The 25,634-nt window shown below is 51.3% G+C and overlaps 3 protein-coding genes and 2 pseudogenes across 3 annotated transcripts; 2 read left to right on the top strand and 3 right to left on the bottom strand.

Annotated features, from left to right (window-relative positions):
• Positions 1 to 11,129: 11,129 nt before the first annotated feature.
• SAPIO_CDS7214 (uncharacterized protein) lies at positions 11,130 to 13,507 on the top strand (the record flags this gene model as incomplete). Its single annotated transcript, XM_016789111.1, has 3 exons — positions 11,130 to 11,779; positions 11,850 to 11,857; positions 12,261 to 13,507. The coding sequence occupies 3 exons, from the start codon at positions 11,130 to 11,132 to the stop codon at positions 13,505 to 13,507; spliced, it is 1,905 nt and encodes a 634-aa protein (XP_016640938.1).
• A 3,062-nt stretch (positions 13,508 to 16,569) lies between these two features.
• SAPIO_CDS7213 (26S proteasome regulatory subunit rpn-1) lies at positions 16,570 to 19,469 on the bottom strand (the record flags this gene model as incomplete). The annotated part of the gene is made up of 4 exons (XM_016789110.1): positions 16,570 to 16,596; positions 16,657 to 19,131; positions 19,211 to 19,281; positions 19,352 to 19,469. The coding sequence occupies 4 exons, from the start codon at positions 19,467 to 19,469 to the stop codon at positions 16,570 to 16,572; spliced, it is 2,691 nt and encodes an 896-aa protein (XP_016640937.1).
• Positions 19,470 to 19,999: 530 nt separating this feature from the next.
• On the top strand, positions 20,000 to 21,285 carry SAPIO_CDS7212 (Serine/threonine-protein kinase rio2; the record flags this gene model as incomplete). The annotated part of the gene is made up of 2 exons (XM_016789109.1): positions 20,000 to 20,062; positions 20,134 to 21,285. 2 exons carry the CDS (start codon positions 20,000 to 20,002, stop codon positions 21,283 to 21,285), a joined length of 1,215 nt encoding a protein of 404 aa, XP_016640936.1.
• A 103-nt stretch (positions 21,286 to 21,388) lies between these two features.
• Positions 21,389 to 22,738, bottom strand: SAPIO_CDS7211 (annotated as a pseudogene; the record flags this gene model as incomplete).
• A 551-nt stretch (positions 22,739 to 23,289) lies between these two features.
• Positions 23,290 to 25,254, bottom strand: SAPIO_CDS7210 (annotated as a pseudogene; the record flags this gene model as incomplete).
• Between the last annotated feature and the right edge of the window lie 380 nt (positions 25,255 to 25,634).

The raw sequence follows: 25,634 nt of genomic DNA, 5'->3' as shown, positions 1-25,634 counted from the left end.
TTTGCCCACAGACCTCTTCCCCGGCACTGCACGATGACTTTATTTACGAGATGCCTTGCGAGTTTTGACCTGTAATAATTGACACGCCAGGCTATGACTGACCTCTCTCAAGGACTTTGCTGATCACGGACATTTCTATGCGGTCCGGCCTCCTCTCTCCCACCAAGCGGTATCGATAGAGATCACAGGTTGCAGGGTCCCCAGTATTAGCAAGAGAGGGGAATAAAAAAAAAAAAATCCCGTAAAGTCGCACTTGCCGATTAATTCCTTGTCTGGTAATTGTTCCGCGGGATCCCAGTGCCCCGGAGAGGAAAGGAGGCTGACCAGAGATAGGGCCAGGGTTGGGGAAAATTATCCTAGCACACTGTCTGCGTTGTCCTGGTGGTCCCCCCTCACGCCCCCCCATCCGCTCAACTCGTGGTCTCAACAGGGCTCACCCTGGGTGTTAGATCACATTGACGCCATGTGCAACCATAGCCCTACTTGTTGGTCACCACTGACAAGGAAGGCCTCGCTACGCGAACCTAGTAGGGTTAAACCAGTGCCTTGGAAACATGGGATCAAATGACGGTAAATTTCTCTAGCAAGGGCATGGAACGTCCTTGGTCCTTGGGGTAATAATACGAAGGAGTAAGAGATTCACCAGGTCAAGGAGAAGTAATTTCAACGTTAGCAGCCCGCACTTGGCCTTCGCCCGTTCCATCGCTTCAGAGTTTGGGGTTGATTGCGCTAAAAAAGGAGGAAAGGAAAGTGCCACGCGGGTTCGATTCATCTCAACAAGTTCAGGTTTTAAATCACATCACCTAAGCCCTGTCCAGCCTCCTGCCGTTTTTAACTAGGTGCAGTTTCCCACTCTCCACATCACATCATCACGCTAGCTTGGCGTACGTACTTGGATTCTTACGAAGTGATCGCTTGGAGAGCTCGACTTGATTCTGTTCCTCTTTGCCTAAAACGAGAGGGCGGGAATGCGAGTACTTAGTGCCAGAGACTCCAACCGAGTCTTTTTGGTGAACGAGACCAAATGATTTGCATGTGCTTTTTCAGCCTTGGCCATAAAGGCTGTGAGGTGAGTCCTGGCATATCATGCACCACGCACGAAGCGAGGACAAGATCTATGCTCGGTAACTTATGGGCACTCTCGGTCTGGACGTTGCAATTGCCGCTTGAAATGTCCTTGATGGTCTGGTGTGAGAATTAAGAACGGCGTAATATTCCTCCTCCTGCTGTCTGCAGCCGATCAGGATTTGCTCAATCACAGAATTCAAGATGAATAGAGCATCATCTACGAAGTATGCTCAACTCCAGCATGCCCTCTACAATGTGAATTGAGATCCAATATCTTGGGTTTACGGAGTACCTACTTCGTCCTCAATGAAGCAGAGTGTTGGGAGCATCGGCGAGGCAATAGCTGGGCTGGCGGTCATGAAGTGAGTGTAAGCACTTCGTAAAAGCACCGTCTGTCTAGGAAACCCATACTTCGTAGTTCCTCTTCCATTGCGCCGAGGTCGAACTAACGTAGCCCGAGAACTGGTTACGAAGTTGATTTGCAAGCATGTTTTTCCTCCTTCTCTTTCGATTCTAAGAAGGACGCCGTCGCCTCTAAGAAAGGCACGTTGGGCCGAGACGTGGTCACCGTCATGGTGGTATCGATTTTCGAGTTAAATCGTGCAAAAGCCACGTTCATATGGAAAAAAATCTGAACCTGGTGCCATGTGTTCAAGTAAGGTCGTAAGGACAATAATAACCCGTGCTGGGCGGACCCACTATAGCCCCTTAACTTTGTCATGCATGGGAGAATACAACCTCGATATTGTAGCACTGTGGATTTGCTGGCAGTTACCGTAGTATTTCGAACATTTTTCTGTCGTTCGGGAGGGCGGGAGTACGTATAGTCCCTAGGCACTTTCCGCGACATTGCAACTTAGTATCCACCGATATTGGTCAGGTCTTACTTCGTAACATCGCCAGTGGGCTCCGGATATGGATGGAAATAGCACCGGGCTTGACAGGTAGGAGAGGGTTTCAGAAGCAAAGACCTCGAGGGAGATCAGAAGGCTGGGCAAACCTATTCCCCGACCTTTGTGTATGAAGTAGTGTATTCTCGAGGAGTCCGTTCGCGCTTCGATCAGTTTGCCCCAGGTTATGGGATGGGGGAACAGTGCTGGGAGAAGCACTCCACTCGTATACTTCGCAGGATCTCCGCCAAGAGGGTGGTGATGAGTTCAAAAATGCTAAAAGCGCGGAATTAGATTGTGTTTCTGTCAGGGGCCTAGTACGCAAGCAGCAACTGTGTTTTGGGGAGGTTAGTTTCGACGCGGAAGCTAAGAGGAGATTGGAAAAGCAAAATAAAATTTCACGACGACCCCGACTCTGCCGTAATTAGACAAGTGCTGGATACTAGTTCGTCAGGGGCATGCCCGATGGTTGGGTCCTGGGTCCGGCTGTCGCACAGGCCACGCCAATCCCAGTGCCAGGCTGGTAAGGGTTCAATGTTGATTTCGTCCACCTCCGGAGTATTTCGTCAGATATCTGCAAGTGGCCGGGGACTTCGTATCATAGTTTATGCTGGTACCATGTGAGTATCGGTTCTGGACCAGACGAGACATCAACTGTTGGTGCGGTTCAAACCTTGCCCACCCCAAACTTTGTTGATGAATTCCTCCTCTTTCGGTGAAGGGGTTTTGTATGATCCATCCGACGCACAATTTCAAGGCGTTCCTTCATTTGAGAGTGGATATTCACTCTTCTCTGGAGAAAAGCTTCCGGACCAATACCCTGCAAAAACACCCCATGTTCATAATGCTGCGTGTTTTAGAGCCGTCCCTACCTGTGTAAACTGCAAGCTATTTCATCGGTATTCAAATGACCTTTTTCTCCATTTGACCAACTGGGATGCTGCTGGTATTCGAAAGGCACCCACACGAAACTCCCCATACAAAGCAACGATTCCGAAGAAGAGTCCTTGGGTTCGGCACCGTTGGGCAGCGTTTTGCGGGTAGTGTGCGAAGTAAGCTACCTAAGCCGAACAATTAGTGGATCTCCGAAATCAAGCCCCGCAGAATCGAACCAGATGTGAAAACTAGCTTCTCCAGCCCTTCCTCTTTACTAGTGTCGTCAATTGGCGTATCATTTATTTACTCAAAGGCTTTCAATCTCTTCTTCGTCGTGCAGACCGAAGAAATTTCTAGACCCCAGACTATTAGGGTGGAACCGGAGTCGAGCTTGTCGCCACATTCATGAACCCATTCGGATGTTAGGAGGATTTTAGCGCCTTGGAGTGCGGATGGGTATGGTCTGATAGAGTGCTGTCAAATTTACGACCAAATTTGCCCATCAACCATGGTGGAAACAGATTTGACGTTGCTGACCATCAACTCGAATCCGGGGGCGTAAAAGCTCCATGCCAGTATCGACTGACGTTCAACCGTTTTGGCCTCGTCACCCCTTTCCGTGCTTGGTGCTCCTGCAAGGCACTGCAAGAATGTCCGTGATGGGTAATTGCATGCCTAGTATGGAAATAAGGTGAGTGGCTTTTGTTTTTTTTTTTTTTGTGAACAAGAGATGAGATGAACAGGGGTTCCTGGGGGGAGGGAGTTCAGAATGTAGTGTACGAAGTGCTCGCCCACTAGTGGGCGGTTGTCGGTATGTCACACCTTACCTCAGTACATTTCCTTCTCTCTAGTGCTCTTGCCGATGATACCCAGACCCGTTATGCGGCGAGGGCTGTTACAGATTACACTTCCCGGAACTGGATGGAGATTGTGGTGATCTGCTGTTGAGCCTTTTCAAGAAGACCAGCCGTGCTGGCTTGTGCATGAAAATCGAGCCCTCGTCTCTCACACATATGGGACAAGAAATCAACTGAACGGAGAAAGAGGGAGAGTGGAAGGGGCGGCGGATATGGGATCGACGGTCTGGATCGAGAGGTAGCGGCGGGCGGAGGTCGAAGATCGAGATGCCATGCATTGGGGGCGGAATGCACCAACTCCAGTGAGTAGTAGTGATGACGTAACTGTGCTGGGGATTAAGTCTCCAAACTGGAGCATTTGATGCTAGTACAAAGGAGTGAGCGGAGTACGAAGTAGTGTACTGCAAAATCATCACTAACATTAATACTGTTACTTCGTAGAGGCTGTCCCCAGCGTCTCCAACTACTCGAATCCGGCCGCCCTGTCCAGCCAGGCTAACGACACGACATTGCGGCGGGGTCGAATGTGATTAACAATGGGCTACTCCTGCATCCACCAAAGGAAGGAGGAGCCTAATCTGCTGTGGAGGATTGGCGCGGTCCGGCATAATAAGCAAAACTATGATGGGTTGTCGCAGGCTGTCGCGTCCAATGCAGGCAATATCAAGCGGGAGCATCTCTCCAAGACGAAGTAGGTACCGAGGATGCCACTTTCCATTTCGGGAAAGAGTTCTGATCCTAAATCTTACGTATCGGACACATTCATAGTGTTATGTGAGTGTATTTTCCGCACAGCACCTCACCCACCGGAGTAATATGCGTTGGGTGTGGGTGTGAGCATGGACCATTATGATGTGCGAGGCACTGGAAGGGGAGAGAGCGTGTGTTCCCGCAGCATAGAATGCGCGAACGAGAACGGGATAAAAACACCAGGATGCAGGATGCAGTCCGTGCTTCCTAGTGTCTTGGCGCCACCTCAAAATAAAATCTTCCCTTTTTTGTTCTCTTTTTTTTTTTTTTTAGCAAAGGAAGTCGGAAAAGTCGTAATCTACGTAGTAGGGTCACACTCGTCGTTCTGTGTTTGATGAAACCCTCTTACTTCGTATGAAGCGGATACTCGCCGTTGCGGATTGGGGAGTTATTACTACAAGGGTGCAGCTTCATTGAGAAGGAAGGTCGAACTTGAAGGGTACGGGGTACTTGGTAAAATCATGACGACACTAGGTTACAAGTATACAAGCACGATATGGAAAGGCATGTTGTTCTTCCTTGATTGGAGGAGAAGGACACCGTCACATCATAATATTCTTCTGGGAAAGTTGGTGCCATTTCGGGACCTTGGACCGGGAACGGACTGAACCCTCCGGGTCAGGGTCCTTCCGACTGTCTTCAATATCCACCAAATCCGGATTCGAGATTTAATAGGTTTGGTTGTATAAATACGAGGTCGAGAGCACGAAATTCTATGGGGCGACATGGGTAGATCTAGATATCAGCAAGCTGAGACCTAACTACATCTAACATTGATGAGGCTCTTCGGGCACCAGATTTCTTCACACCGTATTGATGTCGTTAATACCATGTTGCCCAGTGGGAAAGCTCAACAAGACAACTGAGATTGCATGTGGCAGGTGTGGTCCAGCCATGTCAAGATCACATGAAAAGGCCCACCAAGATCATGGATTAAGCAAGAACATTCGATGAAGATTTGCCGAACGCAAGGGTTATCCTCGGAAGGCACGCAGTAATAATACGCAGAGCTAGCGTCGGAGGAATGCCCTCACTGCAGCGGGACTTGCTCATTGCATTGTCGAATGGCTCTACACTAATACCTGTCGTGACAAGGGTTTGGATGGATGCGTCGAAGTCAAAACGATTAATCTAGTCTCAGCCATGTTGATATGGAAAATAAGGTACACTACCTTTGGTGGATGCTACAGGTGGGAATACTGGGGCAGCAACAAAGAAAATTGTCCGAAGCCAGTCCTCCTTTCGCGGATTTTCTTCTCGACAAGGCCTAGCAAATAATATGTAACATACGTACCCTGGAGGCAGTCTCCTCTTCCTAGATATATCGATCTAAAGGGGCCGATGCGGGACGGAGAGCTATTGATCCTACAGTGTGGGAAATGGGAAGAGGACAAAATTGAGAGTCGGGAAATCTGGTTCGCATCATGCTTCGGGTTGTGGAGAGTAGATCAGGGGGATCCTGGGGGTTTCCAGTCATAAGATCAAAGGCCTGTGATTTCCTCGATTTCCTGATGTGAGGAGATCTAAAACTCCAAGTCCAGACACTTTCGTAAGCTGGGGTGGCGGTCAACATGTTGAGCAAAAAAAAAAACGAACGGCGAACTGCGATAGACTTCGAGCACCCCCCGTGAGTTAAAATAGTTTGCCAATTAAGCCTGGTCCGAATTGGTTGGAAATACTTGTTAGATTGCTGCAATCCATGTTACCACCAATTGACAACCAGCGATGGCCCCGGTTCCATGGTAAGGCCACTGCCGTCACAAGAATCTATAACCATACTGGACTAGTGTCTTCCATCTGTCGTCTCTTAATCGTGTCAGAGCGAGCGGCACCGTCCGAGGTCCCTACTTCAAGAACAGACCAGAGCTGGTGTCGGATGAGCCAAAGAAACGCATCAAAATTTTACTGGTACCGGAGCAGCAATGTACATGTCCCGTCATCTACGGTTACACTGTCCGAAGTTTGGGACGGTGTGGATCAGGAGGAAGTGGTAATCGTCACACAATGCATCTTGAGGGACTGTCAAAGCTGGGTAAAGGCTATGAATAGTATTATCCCACAGCTCGATATGCCACACCTCATAAACGTAGGGCCGAGGGGGATACTCCTGCAGCCCGGTCGAACCAAAGCCGAATGCACCCATCAACATGCATACCTATCTACGGAGTACTTCGTACATGATGTGTACACTCCTTGAGAGGTTAACCATCAACATCGACCGGACCGGTATGCTGTATGACGATGGATACCCACCGTAAGCGCAGGGACGCAAGGAGTGTTTGTGGCTCAATGGCTCCTGTGCTGCAGTCGCTGTCGAAAAAAGGAACAGAGATTGATTTGATTGTTCAGAGTATGAGCGGAGCCTGCCGAGGTAACAGTGGCTATGTACGAAGTCGGAGTGTCGAATCCTTGGGACGTATCAAGTCTCATCTGGAGTATGATATCTGGCGGTCTCAAGTACTTGCATACTATGGGTATGGTTCGTTCTTTTCCGAGCTGTCGAATGTTCTCATTGTTGTCGGCTAGGTGATGCACTTGAATGGAGTCTTCCTTTCGGAACAAGGTGCCTCGTTTGATTAAAATACTGCGGGGTTTTTGATGGTCCCGACCTGAAATTTAACAGCTCCGAGGCATGTCACGATGTTCCGCCAAGCGATTGACAGCCGCAAATTTCGGACAGTGCTTTCTTGAGACTTGGGCTGGGATACTACTAAGTAGTGTAAGAGCACATCTCTCATCCCATCCCGGATACCATATTATCCGCAGGTGATGCAAAGTTTAAACGACGGGCGTTACTAGTAAAACCGCAAACACGGTTTTGCAATGCCTAAAAAAAAGAAAAGAAAAAAAAAAAACGGATAAAACCCCAAAGATAAAGGCAAAAGCAAGAAAGTTGAAGACTGGAAGAAAGCGTATGGAAAAGCGCCCCTGTCAACAAGCAGAGAGTTTAAGTGCCATTTTAGATGACAAACAGCACAGCTACTACAGACATCAACAGGAAGACAGAAGGGGATGAATAAATGGATAAGATTAACGATATCTTTCTGCTTACTTTTCTCCTCCCCTACCGCCGCCTCCTCTTCCTTTTCTTCTTCTTGTCGGTGGTAGCACCACTTCCCCTGGGACATCTCTGTTATTTTGAACCCGCGTTGCAGGACCTTGCAGAATCAGGGTCCTCCATCCATTGGTGACCTTTAACCTCACGAGCACGAAGCGCAAGGCCCAAGTACTCCGAAGCTTCCTGGTCGCAGTATCTTCTTGTACTGTCCCATATTACGGAATATGGTTGGTACTTGGGAGCAACGGTGAGTTAGTGGCAATACATCAAGTAAGTTACCAGCCATATTGGCAAGGGTTTGAAGTGACTCGCAGACGTGGGCCGTGTGTGGAGTGGCTTTTCGGCTCGCCGCGTTCCCTGGAGGCAGATTGATGGATGATATGGATGATACCTCGATGGCACTAGTTTGCACGAAGTCACGACACGACTCTTGAAAATCTACTAGTGTAGCGTACTTTGTGCAGAGTACACTCCGAAGTACTTACTCTCCTTCGCTCAGAAGCTGGGGTCTTTGAGGGGTCGTCCCTTCCACAACCCCCAGGTGCGTTTAATTATCCCATTCGTCTCTCCAAATGAGTCTCCTCGAGGGCTCGCCTTCTCTTATTAGGGTTTGAAATTTGGAGTCTACACAAGCCCCAATTTCCAGGTTCCAAGAACAACGGGTCGTCTGATAAGAACATCCTGGACACTGCATGGAGCATTTCCTGAACGGTTCAGTATTTGGCCTAGTTTCTCCCCAGCTGCCTCCTTAATTCTAGTCACCATGGCCTGGTCTCCCTCTGGTGGACACCTTTTAATATGAGAATGATGTTGCGATCGATCACACTTCCAGATCCCCACAAACTCACAATATATCTAGTATGCTTGAGTGATTTGAAGCTTGCCTGTTTGTCATGTTGTGCTACCCCTATCTGCAGCGTGCGCTTTCTGTCAATTAAAAGATATTGGGAATGTAGGAAGCGGGTTCCATCCGGATCAAGGCTGAGCAACCCGTTCCTTCTATTGATGCTGCTGCTGCATATCTCCCAAACACCAGGAGCCACTCACGAATGGACTGCCCTGGCGCCTCGTCTACAAGTTTAACTTTGCCTTTGCCATGGGTTGAAATTTCCCAAGTCCTGCGTATAATTGTACTTTCTCCTTCAACCGCTGCCGTGTGGCGGAAGTCAGAAGTGACCATGACCTTGCCCTTGGGTTATCGACACCCCTCTCCAGACCGGCAGCAACCTTCTCCTGACACTTGGGTAATGCCTGGTGGGAAGGACCCTTATTTCATGCCTGTGGCCCTGGACGGAGGAGCGGTACCATACCGAAGACTTATTGTCTCTGCTTCAGATCATCACTTCCTGCAGAATACGTGCACCCCAAGTGCTCTAACTTGTACATGGCTAGAACATCAATGTATTCTACGGAGTACACATGCTCTCCAATTAATCGATACTGTCCAATTTGATACTTCACCCGTCTCTTTCAGTCGCCCAGCACAGCATGCGGCGGGCTATAGTGACAATACATCAATGGTGTGGCCCTTCTTGACACTCGCAGACACATGCAGCGAGACAATCCCGCCACCCTTGTCAGTATGGGTGTCGAGGCAACTCTCCGTCCTATTGTCCCCTTCTCTCTCCATTATGTCTATTTTTCACAATAAGAACAAGGCATTGTTTTATTTCCATCATCGATGGCATGCTACACAGATTGCAGTAATCCTTGCTGTTTCGTCTACTTCTTGGTCTTGTACCTGTGTAGTTTGTACAATCTCCCTCCTCCCCGGCTGCCGTTTTTTGACGGGCACCTTCCTCGATCCACTAATATAAAGAATCCTAGCGTGAGACTACTGCACACTCCGGGCGCTCCAACAAGCCCCAAACCAAGGGCCAGACAGACAAGCGCGCACATTGATACTTCGTACTTTGATACACCGGAATGGCACACACCACACCACATCACACACCACCCACCACGCTACGACTAACATTACAAGTACGACCACCACAACCATTCTGCATTTTCTGGCACCCCCCCTGCACCAGATCCATTGATCTTTGGTACACTCCCCATACAGCTTGTTCAAGTTGCCTGCTTCGTACTCTCCGTTCTTGGACATGATGTACACTAGCCTTGGGACCTTCCACCCCAGTGTCTTCCTCGAATCTCAGCTCCATGCTCTGTCGATCTTCTTCCTCTCAAGTGCTGTCTTGGACCTGATCCCTTGTAATCTCAACTTACACCGGGAGCAACCTACTCTTGCATCAACCTAGGCCCCTTACCTCAAATCCTCAACACCCTGCCAATACCACTACCATACTCACTGCACCCCTCTTGCCTCTTGGTCCCTTGTCCTATTGATCGAACACGGTCATTCTCCGTCCTGCATGGCTGTACGTATGAAGTAGTCAACGGAGCAAGCGCTCAAATATGCACATGCAACCTGCTTGTTGTCACCGTCCCTGCGCAGCAAGCCCAAGCTCAAGGTCTCCCCCTCCCCCGAAAACTCTGGCTAGAATCTGAGAGGGACCGTTGTGGCATACGAAGCAGGTTCGTTACCCTTTGGCACCCGCCCCAGAAGCTAACCAGGGTCTCCCTGGAGCCTACCCCCCTCATCCCATCCCCCTGCCGCTTTTCCAGAGTAACTTGTCCCAAACCATACTACCCCGTCCTTTACCTGCCAATTGCCCACACCCCTTGACGAGCAGAAAGAGCTGCACAAAACTCGACCATCAGCCACCCCGTCCCCATCCAAAGTTTCTTTAAAAGCCTCCCATCTGACAGCTCTGTTGATAACTTCGACGTCCTCCCATCGCACAACGCCAGGACAAGGCTCCGCCAAATTTGCTGTTTGCCCTTCCCCCCTCTCAGAGCTGAGGGAGACCCAATTCTAGAGCTCAGTGCGCCAAGAGCCCCGTTAGGTCACTACGCCTCGATATCTCCGAGTGCCCTGAGCCCTGGTGGTCGTTTCTGCAGTCATCCGGTGCCATCGACAACTAACGATCATTCTCGGATCCGGTGTTACTGATCCCACAAGGTTCGGGGTTCGACCTGCCCTAGTCAGTATTGCACGGTGCCAAATCTTGGCCAACTCTCCGGTCCACTCGCCTATCACCGCCGATTTATAGGAATTTGTGCCTCCCCCAGCGAGACTCCCAACACTAGTTTCTAGCTCGAGCGGCACTGTTAACCACCTCCTTCACTCGGTTTTCGCTTTTGTGCGCGAGCTATCGCGGCTAGGCGTGCTGGGGAATTCGAAACGATATCTTCGTTCTTTCGGCCAACCCTTTCCCTATTGTTGCTTGTTCTATCCACCCAAACAGCTGCTCTGCCATCCCTTCGCTTCCTTCAGGCTTCCGACCACCACATTCGCGGGACGGTATTGGTTGGAATTCAGGAGATTCGTAACTCGGCCCTGCGTGCCGACCGTAAAGTCTTCGAACTCTTTTCCCGGACGCAGCGCCACTTCATGCTGGCTTGACGTCGACCAGATAGCGGACGGGTTTGAGTTGTCCCTCCAGCGGGCAACCTGCTCCCTGATTCAAGTGCCGGAGGTCGGGGCTGTCGTCTCGGTGAACGACGTTTAGACGCCGCTCGACCCAGTCACTCCCAAGACACTCGCCAGGGCGAACCAACCCATCCATGCCAGGAATCAGCCCAGCCGCATCTCAATCCTTCCCTCCTCTCGGCAAACGCCGAGGTATATCGGACCTGGCGAGCTTTTCATTAGACCTGACCTGGGCTGATAAAAGAGCAGAGTCCGTGGCTGCTGCTCGGTCAAGGGCCTACCCCTCTCCGCCCATGTCAGGATCTCCTCCACTCCCACCCAAATCGAGATCAGAGGCAGGTGATCGGAGTCAAATACATGGGCCCTACCCAGCGCCGCCGCAGCAACCTCAGCATCCCCAAGATGTTTATCGTGGGCAGCCTCCTCATCAGAGCCGTACCGAAGACATCAGGGCCCAACTCCCACCAGCATTACCGCCTCCACCGCCGCCTTCAATCCGATCCTATCCCCCTCCAGAGACTTCGGACAGAATGGGCTACTATCATCCCCTCGAAGGCCCAGTGCCTAGGAGGTTATCTTATCCCCCTCCAGGACCCTCCCAAATACTACAACAGCAACCCCTATACGCAACCGCACCTCCGGTAACCGGCGCACCACCTGCTTACAATCCGCCGACCCAGCCCCCTGCGCCGGTCGCGGCGGCCTTTGAGCCTCCTAGACCCGCCAGGAAAGCCAAGGGCCATGTCGCGTCCGCATGTGTTCCCTGTAAAAAGGCGCATCTTAGGTGCGTGTCCACTATCTAACCAAAACTTGCGGAGTATCATATGTTCAGGGTATATACTAACACGGAACAGATGTGACGGTACGTGTTTTTCGCCTCTTGTGATTTTTTCAAGTTTGGTCGTGCGACACCGAAGCGGACGAGCATGGTCGACGATACACCAAACACACGCTACCGTTTTATGAAGAGGAGAGCGCGATATGTTGTTGGAGCTATTCCCCATTTCTGTCGGCCAGCATGTGTCCCGCTCTCGCTCGGAGATTTGGCATCGTGGACGACTGTTTGAGGAGCGACATTGGATGATGCAGACCGCATTATGAAGCCCAAATTCTGCATTGGCCAGCTTTTTTTGTGGCAAGGACACACCAAGAGTTGGAGCAAGTGTTCCCTTGAAGCGCAGGGGCTGGAAATTCTTCGTTAAGTTGAAATCTTGAAAGTAAGACCGCGATGACTGACATTGTTTTCTCTTGTCCTCCCTGTTTAGCACAGCGTCCATGCTCTCGATGTATGATGAATGGCAAGGAAGAGTCTTGCATCGATGTTCAACATAAGAAACGAGGACGACCCCGGTTACGCGATGATAGAGATCCCCGATTCGACGGCTCAAGGTTTACCTCGGGGCAGGATGCTGGGTTAAGGAGACCGTTGGGTGCGTACCCAGGCGGCCCCATTCTATCAGGGTACGAGGCCACTCTCCGTCGTAATAGTTCATCGCACCGGGTTCTAAAATCTCAACCAAGCGAGTCGACGGGTCCCAGGTTTATCGAGCATGCACTTCCTAGTGATGCCAACGTCTACCCAGCGCCGCCTTTGTCCATCGCAACCCGACCGCCCGAGCCCGTAGCCTACCTGACCACGGAACTGGAACTAGTTAAGGCTTCAACGACGTTCGCGGAGTCTGTCGGTATATCGTCGCTGGCAGGGCGGTCTTTGTTTGACGTCGTGGTACCAGCGGACAGGGATCGTATCGGAAGCTACAAGAGGCAACTCCAGGATGATCGCTCACGCCAAGAACCGCGATATCTTCCGCCAATATTCAATAAACAGGAAAGCGAGAGGGTGATCCAAACCCTTGGCTTTGGTCCGGAAGATGTGTCAAGGATCCCGCTGGACCGACAAGGACATCTTGTGTTCCAGGCAATGGATGGACAACAAAGACCGCAGTCGTTCCAATTTGGCCTTGTAAAGGTCGAGTCCATCTATGTGGTGGTTTTACGGCTGAGCGTCGTACCAAGATACCCCTACCCCTCGCCTTCTCCACATTCCAGAGATTCAGCGGTAGCCTCGTATCCTTACCAGGCGCAAGCCCCGCCTCACCACCAGCTCCAGCAGCCGTATATGCAGCATACTCCGGTCTCGGCAACCTTCGATCCAAACCGACCCCGGTTCGACCAAGGTCCTCCAGCGGGTCGCCCAGTCACGGCACCACCGGGCACCCAATTGTTGTCCGGCCCTAGTCCCGGGGTTAGTCCCGGAGTACCCGCGTACTCTCCGTCGCCTAGCCGACCTGAATATGCCGTTGGGCACTCGTCGTATCAGATTCCTCGGAGCGAATTAGCGAGCGCGAGCCGAACACCACAGGCGACATCGTTTCAACTCCCTCCGATCCGCGCGCATCCGCAGCCTGGAACGATGACCATGGGCGAATCTGCTTCAACCCGGGATGAGAGATCGGGCCGTGTTGATATCGGAGGGTTGATTGACAGGCCGGACCACGCCCAGAGACGCTGAAAACACATCCGCTCAGACCGAAACTTAAGTGCAAGTGCTAGGGCAATCTAGTCTCAGATGTCCTAGCAGTGCAGCAGGGAAACCGACAGCACGATGCTCTATGCGTACTAGACGGTTGATGAATCTTTTTGGGGAACATTGGCGGTTCGAGCCATCCGGACTACTTTCCTGCGTCGACCCTTTGGTCACCAAGTCCTGGCGGTGTACCTCTCTCTCTCTCTCTTCTCCCCCGAGCAACTTCGATCGAATTCATCTCACATCGCAAGTTGCCCTTATTCACCACTTATTCTTATTCTTTTTTTCCTTCACTTCTATTATTCGCTTCGTTTTCTTCCTGTTCTTTCATCTATTTTCTGAACAACTTAGCATTTAACTTCCCTTCTTTTTCTTTTAAGTATAGTGGTATTGATTTCCCACTGAGGAAGTTGGGCAGTTAGCCTGACATGCCCATACCTGTACCTTTCTTCTTTTCTCTTCCACTCTTGCTTCATTTATTTTCCTCATTCTCTTCTTCTTGGCTTCTTTCTTGTTGGGTTTTTTGTGTTACGGATGTTTGCTTCCCGTTTTAGGAGGGCAGGTCTTGAATTGGAATGGCCGGAGTCGGCTTGTGTGCGCTTGTTTTCGAGGACTTGGACAGGGGATATAAGGGTCGAAAATCGAAGTCCTGTAGGATATGGATTGCGAAGTTAAGCTGATGTGCTGATGTGCTGACGGCCGTTATTTCATGAATTGGGCGGTGTTTAAGACCGTGGATAACAACTGATTTGGGGACAAAAAAGGTTTCAAACAAAGCGGGTTTTTAATTGATTTTCAGCTTGAGGAGGTATGATACCATGGTGAGAACCCTCGATAGGGTTTGTGTATGAGAGACTTGAGGAGATCCAAGAACGGCGTTGCATATTGTCTTCCAGATTTTTTGGGGGGATTTTCTTTTTATTCTTTCGGAAGGGGGTTACCGCCTCCTTTGGGTGATGTGGTGAAAGAAAACAACGATGTGCAAACGAAACCCTCGAGCTATCGGGGCGACGAGGAATTTCAAGTCCATTCAGCCCCGAGGCAGGTGGTCAAGTCAACATTCAAGTATTGGCCCGAGATGCGCACAAACCAAGTGTTGCGATGGCAGCGCCATGTGGCAGAAACTTCCCTCGCCCCGTGCTGCGTGCCTAGGGCAAAGATTGATTTACGCCTGCAGCCACGAGTAGCGTCTTAGAGCGGATCCGACTACTCGCGAGTCTGCGCGGATCAAAATAGCACCTTCTTTGCCCATCAACTAAGAGCGTCGCAGGCGGGGAAGTCAGCGGCTCTATACAATAGCATCCTCGCTTTGTATAGACTGGGACATGCAAGCTAAGGCGCCATCCTCAGCCGGGGGATGGAATAGAGCAAGCGGGTTGCCAATGGCAAGAGTGCGCCAGCCTAAGTCATCATGGAATATCAAACATTGGGCGCAGTCTTGTGGAGGAGGGAAAGATCGCATCTATAGTCCAAGAAACGGGTTGGAATGCCTTCGTAGTCTCGTGGTTCTTGCGAGAAGCCCGGGAGATGGGTTGCTTTAGTAGGTGGAAGAGGGAGACATTGGCTACATAGGATTAGGGTTCCAGGGTTACGCTCTTGGTGAGTTGGGGGGATCCGGGCCCTTCAGCCCGGAGCATCTTCCGAGGGCACACTCCGCTCCGTTTGGCAAGTGACTTTGCCCGAAAGAGGAACGGGCAAAGAGGGAGAAAGAAGAGGGGGGACGTGTTAGTACAAGTGCAAACAAACGCAAGGGGGAGCGGCTCGAGGGTTATACACGCCATGTCACTGATTTTAAGGGATCCCCCGGTAATAGAGCCATTTTGCTTTGATGAGTATCATGTTCTGTCTGCCTAGCTAAGACCGAGACAGCTAATATTTGAGTTGATGGACAGGGCCGATCCTATTGAGGTTTGTAACATTTCACATGGGCATCATCGATGTAATGTCGGCCTTACTCGTTCGAGCGTTTACTCTGGATATCTGCAACGCAGCGGACGTGAAGTGGGCTTTTGTTTTGTTTTCTACGGGTGCTCTTCTTTTCCTCCTTTCCCTCTCTTTCTTTCTTCTCCCGCCCTATGTTTCCCTCCTTTATTCCCTTTTTTTCCTCGTGTTTCTTCTCTTTTTTTTTTTTTTTTTTTTTTTTTTTTTTTCCTTCTGTTTATCAACAGCCTGAGAGAGAACTCCCTCGCGCTAACCGCATTCATCGTGCTCTCGTTTCAACATTTGGAATAAATATTTGTCGAGGACTATAATCTAACCTTCTATAATGGTGATCCTCTTTCGTGAATCAACAATGGGGAGATTGCGTTTCGAAACCGTTGATTTTAGAGTTTGTCTCGCGGAGCCAGTGGGGAAGCGTTGATGGGAAATTCTCCGACTCGGGTAATTTTCCCGCCCTTGTTTATTTTCTTTACAAGTATTTTTTTTTTTTTTTCAGGGGGCGGAGATGCTGATTCGCTCGAGTGGGAAAGATCATCCAAATGCAAATCCATGCTCTGGCTCGAGCTATCGTCGGTGTTAATCAACCTGCTGTTGTTACCTGAGCAATACTCGGCTGTTCTATATACCGAGAAATGGAAGCATAAAAGAACACACAGCATTTAATACCTCGTGGTAATAATACGACCATTTCTCGCAGCGAAGTTGTACCAGGAATAGATACTTCGCGTGCACCGTAGAGGTCCGATATCATTCTGAGGCCCAAACAAACAAGTTCATCTCATATACATAGAGCCAATTACTGTATCACTTATACTACAGACGCTTCCAGCCCCAGTGATGAGCAAGAGCGAAGATAAGTCACGGAAGACCTCACCCCAGTGCAGGGATCTTGTCATTGAGCAACTCCCGCCACGATAGCTCGTGTTCACACTACGAGCAAGCAAGTCGGAAACTGTCTATTTGCAGTCTTGGTCTGGAAACAGGGCCCATCCTCTTCAACGCGACATACATTGTTATTTCGTTATTACTATACACTTGTCTACTGCTGTCAAGAGCATCGCCGTCACAGCCCTGCTCCTCTAATGCCGATCCCTGTGCTGCCCAGCTTATTTGCCATCATCCCAATCGGGATTCTAAACAGGGGAAAAAAGTTAGTAAGTTGCGAATCCGATTCAACTGAAATTTAAACCTACCTTCTTCAAAATGACTAGACCCTCGAGCGTGTTATTGAGAGTAATATATTCCTCATCCTCAAGCTCCGCCCTCTCACCATAACCAAGGACGACAGGCGTGCTCTGCGTCTGCCATCCAGTAATGGTCTTGGGCCGACCAGCCTGGCCCACAACATCGACGGCCTGACCCACCCGGACATTCACCTTCAACGGCTTCAGGTCCTCGTCGAGCGTGACGAGGAAGCGGGGGTGCATAGCCGTGACGATAAAGTAGAGCAGGTAGTGAGAGTCGAGGGTGATGAACTTGGACGCGTCGATCATGGCGACGAGGACGGCTAGGAGACCCGCCGTCGCAACCCGGGAAAGGATCTGCCTGTCGGTGTGGAAGGGGTTGACGGAGAGCGTGCCCTTGCCCATGTGCAGGAGGCCCTGTGCGATGCGGACCATGAAGAGAGCTTCTTGATCCCGCGCGTAGAAGCCCGCAAGCTGCCGGAGGAGCTGCGCCAATCTGGCGTTGTTGGTACCCGCTCCGAGAAGACCCATCGCGAAGATGGCGTTGACCGCCACGTCCCTGTCGTTGTCGTGGCTGTATCTTGATAGCGTGTCGTAAACCTTCATCTGGGGGTTGCTGGGGCTGACCAATCCCATAGCCAGGGGAACAGCCCGTCGGATGTTGGGAGCACCGTAGTGCATGAGGTGGCCAAACTGCCTGAGCACCATCTCCTGTCCGACATCCTCACCCATGGCGACCAATGCGATACCGAGGACGGCATACGCTTGGAGAAGCTCCTCGCCCTTGCGGTCCTCGGATTCCTTCATTTCCTCGTTGCAGATGTGCAAGAGCTCCTGGATCTTAAGGACCGCGCCAGTACCCGCCCACGCACAGATCTCCGCCATCACTGCCGTCGGTCGCGCGACAGGGTGGTCGACAGCCTTGAGTGTCTCAAGAATGACGTCGACTTCCTCCTGCCGTCCAAAGAACAGTAGGCCGAGTCCGAGAGCGAGGAAGCGCGACCATTTGTCGTTGAGCTGGTCCTTGCGATCGTCGTCGAGGAGCGTGGTAATAATGGCTTCTGTCACATCGGGGTGGGACGATCCCACGAAGACCAGACCGCACGCGAGCGCAGCCATAGCCGATATTTGCATAGATTGAGAATCCTGGATAATAGGGAGGAGGAGTTCGAGCACATCCTCCTTGTTAGATCCGGCGTAGGAAAGGCCAAGACCCATAATACAAGCCGTGCGCATAATGGGGTCCTTGTGGTTCAGCTTCTCTGAATCACCAAGGAGCGCGAACGCAGGCTCCGAATCTATCCGGACACCCGAGTTCATGATGCCGATCGCGAGCATGGCTCCAGCCGCAATCTCCGGTTCGGGCGCATAGGTGTACTTGTCGATCCGGTCAAGCCCGTTCTCGATATCCCACAAGAGTAGCATACCCATCGACGCAACTGTGGAGACCTGCCCATCACCCTTCGTCTTCCAGACCCAGCTCTCCTTGTCCTCGTCCACCAACATCATCTTGTCCTTTCCAAAGCCCGCATTCGCAAAGGCGTTAACGAATGCCGCCGCAAGATTGTGCCTGACGGAGTCGAGGTTAGTCATACCCGCAACTCGACTGCTCTCCAGGTGGCTCTTGTAGATATCCTCCGTCGTTTTCGGCTCGAGAATGTTGAGTTCCTTGCCAAGAGCCTTGAAATGCTCAGACAATTTGATATTAGAAGAGCACTCCAACACATCCTGCTCCTCAGCAGTGTTGGCGTCAATATCCAAGGCTATCCTTTGGCGACCAATCATGAAGGCAAGCTGCTTCTCCACGGCCGGATCCTTGCATCGGCTGAACCCTTCCTTGATAAGCTCGACATCGTTGAGGCGGATAGCAAGAGCCATGGCCTGCGTGAACTGGTTGTATTGCGTATAGATATCATGCGCCGTCTTCAAGAACAGCTCGTTTTCGGGGTAAGGCAGCAGGTTGACCATGCTGACCATGTAGAGGCATACCCTGGGATACGTATCCTTGTCAAGGAATTTGGGGATCCTGTCGATGATTTCGAGCTCGCTCATAAGATCGACGGCATCGGCCTCGGCGTTACTCTTAAGGAAAAGCGGCACTAGGAGAAGTGCAAGCTCAACAAGGTCATCGGTATCCTCTTCGCTGGCGAATCGCTTGCCGTAAACCTCACCGATCTCGAGAGCCAGGTGTCTCACGTATTCGTGGCCCCAGGAGCCAATGTCGGAAGTAGGTGCGAGAAGGCGGTACTTGAGGGTATCTTGCCTATCTTCATCGGAAAAGGTCATGCCAATTACTGAGAGGACATCCGCCAACGACGTCTTATCTTCGCCTTGTGGCCACTCATCGTAAAGCTTGGTGAGAGTTTCGTAATGGGGGCGGAGGAACTTGAGGGGCTTGGGGACGGCGGTCATGGAGGAAGTAGAGGTCTTGATGGTTGTCTTCATAGTTTCGAGGGCGGTCTTGTAGAGGGACGTATCGGGCTCCTAAACGAGCTGTTGTTAGGCAAAGCGACGTTTCAAGCAGATTGTGAAGAAGAAAAAAGAGAAAAAAAGAGTTCCTTACCGTCAGTCGCTCAACAATCATCTCCAAATCGCTCTTTAATTGTTGATCCTCCTCGCTTAGCTCCTCACCAGCTGCGATTCTAGAGTTAGGATGACATTGCGCCCAGCAAAACATCAGGTAAACAGCCAGCAAGGGACATACCATCGGGCTTTTCCTCCTCCTTCTTGCCGTTGATGACAGGCTTATCGTCCTTAGGGCCGTCGGTGGCCTTACCCTTGCCCTTGTCCTCAGGCGTCGTCATGTCGATGTCTTGCGCCATGTTGACAGGAGGGAGTGGAGCGGATTTGGCTGATAGTGTGGGATATGCGGAACTACTTCTCGAGGAATATAAAATACGGTCAATGGAAAGCCGGGCTTCGGAAATCAGTCAGTTGTAATGTCGTATCTGCGTGGGTGTTGTTCTCTCCTACTTGGAAGGGAGGAGAGGCGATAAAATAGGTATGGAGGGTTGTCAGTGGGAAGATGCAGAGCTGTTTCTGCTCTCTTGTTTGCAAGCTAGCAGCTCCCATGGTGACGCGAGGCTTTGCCGCCTGGAAACCTTCGCCTCGCTGCGCTTAGCTCAGCAAACAAGTCACGTGAAGCCGGCCCGTGCGAGACAAGGTTTGCCGGGTGTTCGGATTTTCCCTTTTTCCAACTCTTATCTTATCGGAATCCTGGCAGCTTTTATCTTATCGAATCTTTTCTTTGGAGGGGCACAAATTTCAACCCCACGTCGTGGAACGAGGACAAAGAGGTACAGCACAGCACATAGATCAGACCGGACTCCAAGATCTGCAACATTCGCAAACAATGAAGCTCGACACGAGGGCCATGCGCCACCTCGCTTCAGAGGATTGGCGAGTTTTAACAGCCGTGTGTCTCTCCACTTGAAAATGAGCCCGCTCGCCAAAGAACCGCTTACACTAACATAGTTGTTCCCTCAGGTCGAAATGGGCAGCAAAAACCATGAAATTGTCCCTACGCCCCTGATTGAGAGGATCGCGCGGTTACGTGGTGGTGCGAGCGGAGTTCACAAGAGCATATCGGCCCTAGCGAAGGTCGGTCTCATTGCGCGCGTGAAAGAGGCGAAGTACGATGGCTACAGGCTCACCTACGGCGGCATGGACTACCTAGCCCTTCACACCTACTCAGCACGAAAGGAGATCTACAGTGTTGGAAACCGGATAGGAGTGGGAAAAGAGAGTGACATCATGGTCGTGGCCGACGATAAGGGTGTTCAGAGGGTGTTGAAGATTCACAGGCTCGGAAGGATATCGTTCCGCACTGTGAAGTCGAATCGAGATTACCTTAAGAACAGATCATCCGGCTCGTGGATGTATCTGTCACGGTTAGCAGCGATGAAGGAGTTTTCCTTCATGAAAGCGCTCCAAAACGAGGGTTTCCCGGTCCCTGAACCCCTGGGGCAGTCCCGACACACCGTCCTCATGTCGCTCATCGACGCTTTCCCTCTCCGGCAAATCTCATCAGTACCAGACCCGGCCAGCTTGTACGCCGACCTAATAGCCCTTCTCCTCAGGCTCGCCAAACACGGTTTAATCCACGGTGATTTCAACGAGTTCAACCTGTTGATTAAGGAGGTGAAGACCACAAGCAAAAACGAGGAGACGAACGAAGTTGAAGAATCGGTCGAACTTATTCCCATCCTCATCGATTTTCCTCAAATGGTGTCCATGGAGCACCGCAATGCGGAAATGTACTTTGACCGAGACGTCGCCTGCGTGAAGCGCTTCTTTGAGAGGCGCTTCCACTTTGTCAGCACAACGCCCGGCCCATTTTTCAAGGATGCGAAGAAGCTAGTGGGCAAGGATGGTGCCACGCGGCTGGACGCCACGGCGGAAGCGTCGGGCTTTACCAAGAAGATGGCTAAGGATCTGGAGGCCGCCATTCGGGAACAAATAGAGGCACGCGGTGATGAGGGAGAAGGATCTGACGAGGGCGACTACGAGGAGAGTGAGGACGACGAGGAAGGCGAGGAGGGAGAGGAGGGGCCGGTGATAATAGGTGGTGCGGAAGATGCGCAAGAGGAACCTTTAGTGGAGGGCACGGCAAAATTGAAGATAGAAGAAGGAAAATAAGCTAAAACATATCTATGAATGGTCAACGAAACATAACGCAGGCTACACTAGCGCGACAAGAGATCTGCCCTGTCATTATGATAATGTCCTTCCTCAGTGCATATCACTGAGTAAGTACCCTCAGGAAAGGCTCTTTTACCTTCTCTACCCTCATCCAACCTCCTTTCTCAAGTTCGACGATGGTCCCATCAATGCACACCTTCCTCCACCGCGCATCCTCCTCCGCAACCCTAACCTCCAGCGAACCAATCTCCTCGTATCCAACTTCCTCCATCTTAACGTGCTGGCCACCAGCATATGCAGCTCCCATAATCTCCATCGTCTTCTCCCCTCCGACAGGGCCAAAATAGACAAGTCTAAGCGCGGGATCAAGAGGCCGTGTCGCCGGCGAAATCTCAAAGGTCTTTTCCAGATTGGACACCTGGGCAACGAGCATGTAGCCGAACTTTTCAGGCGCATTCTTTAGTGGATGAAAATTATCCAGTTCTTCATCTGCTGGGGAGCGGACCAGGACGCTCGCGTCGTAGGCGTGGTTCTCTTGTAAAAGCTTCACGGCAACCATGCCGAAGCGCTTAGCGCCGTGTTTTCGGTATTCGGGTGTATCGCTCTCCCAGACGATGTTGGAATGGAATCCGTAGCTGGCAACCACGGCACCTAGTAGAGAGTCGATTTTGTCGCCTTCGTCGGCTGAATGTTCTATTTCGTCTGATTGGCCTGCATGGCGTACGAGCTTCGAGCCTGGGGAAAAAGAGGCGCGGAATGTAGGTAGTGGGGATGGTGTGCCCTTCCAGAGGGTTCTCAGCCCCAAAACTAATGGGGTTGGTGAGGCTGGGAGATAGAAGGGTTTATGGATGGAATGAAAGAGGGCGTTTCCTGTCCCAAACGGTAGAATGGAAATGATGGGTGGTGAAGGGCTTGGAACCTTGGTGTCCAAGCCGTTGAGGATATCGACGACGCCGCCGTCACCACTGAGAAGAAGGACAGTTTGGGGACGGCTTGCCTCGGGAGTCCCCAAGCCCAGCTTCGAGCGTGAGAACTCACTAATGCTGCTAGCACTTTCCGTGAATAACACGTCGTAGCCATTCCCAGACGTCGAGTTCGCACTCCCGCCTAGACTTTGGATAAGTTGCAGGAGGGGCTCCACGACAGATTCCCAGCACTTTGCGGCTCGTCCCGTCCCTGACTTCCCCGACACGATGACATGGACAGACGCCAACGAGGGTCTCAAATGATCCGGACATTCTCTAATAACGTAGGGCTCCAGCTCCGGTGTAAGAGAGTTTACGGCATGATGCGATAGCTCATACGGCTTGTCTGGGTGTGAGTCATCTTCGACAAGATGAGTGACGACGTAACCTTGATTGCTCGCAGTGCGGTCGACTACGAGGATTGCGTTTGATTCTGAGATGTCGGATGCCTTGCCAGGAGTGATTTTGGTATCTGCGGTAGCCATCTTAAAGACGACTTACAACTGTGCAGGGGAATGGTGCAGTGATCGAGGCTAGATAGGTTGATGTGAAAACTAAACGAGTGGGAAATTTTCCAAATGTCAAAACGCAGAACGGGACGTTAAGATGGACAAATCAAGCAACTTTATATTCTATATCCGTCGTGAAATCGTGTCTGTGTCGGAGGGGAAAGAACGAGTGAGCGGCATGTGGGATCGCGGAGATTCCGGATTATCCCTTTTGGCGGATGATGACGACTTCGGAACTCGAGATAATTAGTCAGTCTTACACTCCAACCACTTCAAATGCGGGCAACCGAGAATCGGGGCCAGCAGCCTGAGCCTGGTTGCGCTTGGTGCTACGTCTGGCAAGTCTGTTATACTTTTTTATTCCTTTTGTTCTGTCTCTCTGTCTATATGTAGCTTGAGGATTTTCGGTCACAGTATTGATAATATCACTGTCACACATCAACCTAGCAGACTCGAACGGTATTGCTCCCGGAAGAGAGAAAGTACAAGTTATATATTCGACTTCATCCTTATTTCATACAATCCTCTCAGTTCCCCCTTGCCCTCGTCATCGGTCCCCAGTTCTCCCGCGGGTTCAGTTGATATCGCACCAAGGCCTTGTCTTTCTGCTCTCTTCCAAGCCTCTCCAACTGCTCATCGAAAACCAAAGTCTTTCGAAGCTCCTCCTCCGAAGGCGGCGCACCATCATCATCATGCATCTCAACATCCTCCGACTTCCCATTCGCTTCCGGGACAGGCGGAGCGTTGTTTTCCGTCTCGGCCTCCGTACTAACTGGTTCGTTGCCCAATCCTAGAAGCCTCCACGCGGGGCTATTCTTCTTGATATTCTCCCTCTTCACCGGCGCCTTCTGTCGGATCCATTCCCTCATAATCCAGAATATCGAAGACCACGGCGCATTCGTCTTCATGCTACCAGGTTTACAGTGGCTCCTCGTGACCTCATAGCCAAGATGCCTGATCGCGCCACGGAACATATCATCGCTCGGTACCGTGGCCTGGAAGCTTCCGGCGAGGCGAGTAGGACTAAAGTAGAATGGGTGCGGATCTACCCTGGCGGCCTCTTTGTCCTTGGGGTCGACGTTATCTTCCGTTTCGGGAATCGGGATGTACTCCTCCAGAGCTGTTTGAAGCATTCCTCGGATCCTGGGTATCGTCCCGTAGACATTGCTATCGAGCGACGGGAGGTCGTCGAGGATGCGCTGGATGAAGCTTGGAGAGTGGAGATGGCCTCCGTACATGGGCCCTCCGAGATGCATCTTGGAGCCGCAGTGCTTGCAAAAGACGTCGCAAGTCGGGGCCTGGGCCATGCCGTGCTTGTAATAGGAGGTAGTTCCCTTCTTAGAGGGTTGGATCTTATTCTTCATCATGTATTGAGTCTCGAACGCCCCGCAGCCGTGGTCGCAGTTGTAAACAATCATGGTCTTGGATGCGAGGAATTTCAGCGCCGCTTGGGATTTTGTGACCCGGACAAATATGCGCACGTAGAAGTCCGCGGAGATGGAGAGTAGTGGCTCGATTGTCAAACCATAGCGGGCGGCCGAGGTTGCGACGGCATGAAGAACCAACCGCAGCCCAGCCTCATGAGAGAAGAAACTCTTGACCGGTATGCCTCCGTACAGAACGTATGACTTTTCACAGTAGCAGTGGCCAGCCCAAACCGCCGAATCTGTGCAGGTGACGCAGAGCATCCCTCCCTCCTTAACGCACTGCACGGCGGCATCGAGGAAAGGAGCCGCCGTTCCGTAGGGATCTAAGTCTATCACGTCGTACTTGTGCGCCTTGGACGGATTGCCATGCTTGTCCCTCTTCGAGAGGTCATCTGCTATGCGCCGATACATGTGTGCTATCGCATCGTCTTGAGACACCACAATCTTATCCTCTAGCTTGTTGTGTTGCACGTTGAGCTTGATGGACTTTACGGCTGATTCCGTCAAATCGTTCGCCGTGACGCTGCCCACGAACGGGAGCTCGTGTGAGTAGCGGAGTGCGCGCAGTCCCGAGGCAGATAGGGCATCGAGGATCGAGAATGAAGGGCGCTTCGCAGCATCTGGCTTCTGATCAAGCTTCCCATTATTCCCAGATTCCTGTAGAGCTTCGGTGGTCGGGTCGGCCTTGATCTGTGCGGCTGGCGAAATATCTGCTGCGGCCTGGGGGTTGGAGTCCTCGCCCGCCTTGGGCGCTTTGGCGTTCTTATCCTCACCGCCCGCTCCGTGCTCTTCACGCTTCCTCTTCTTGCTCGGCTTGATGCTCTCCTTGATCCTGGCTGCCCTCTCTTCCTTGAACGCCTTTATCGCGAGGACCGAAAGGTCTCGGTTAAACTGCTGGATGGGGTTGTAGAAGACCTGCTGGTGCTCGGCGGCGCTCTTCTTGTTGTCGGTTTTGGCTTGCACTGGTGCGAGTATGGATGCTAGTCCTTCGCGTATTATAGAGTACTCTTTGCCATCGTATACCACCTTGGCAGCCTCAGCAGCCTCTTCCGTATTTCCTGCCATTGGAGGTCTCGAAGTCGCAAATCGTCGCGAATAAGCGTGGAGGGGTAGTAGGGGGGTTCGAATGGGGAGGAAAGGAAGGCGAGTCTGTTGGTGAAAGGCGCGTTGGAAGGGCAGGTGAGGTCGAAAAGTCCCTCTACACCGTAAGAGTTTTGAGGAAAGTGCGGACATATCCTGCCCCGCAACAGATGCAGAGTTGTTGATATTAGTGGAAAGTCGAATCGCTCTTTTTTTTTTTTTCCTTTCGTATGGATTGAAGCTCTGAAATTTCGATCCAGGAAGCTATAAATTTTTGAGTGGTGTTTGCAGCTGGCACCAAGTGTTGTCTCGAAATGACACAGAACAAGCTCTTCAACGTCAACCCATCAAGGCAATCCACCAAG

Source organism: Scedosporium apiospermum (assembly GCF_000732125.1).
Source record: "Scedosporium apiospermum strain IHEM 14462 chromosome Unknown SEQ_SAPIO_0110, whole genome shotgun sequence".
In the NCBI taxonomy this organism is placed as follows: Eukaryota; Fungi; Ascomycota; class Sordariomycetes; order Microascales; family Microascaceae; genus Scedosporium; species Scedosporium apiospermum.
This window is presented reverse-complemented; position numbering and strand designations above follow the sequence as displayed.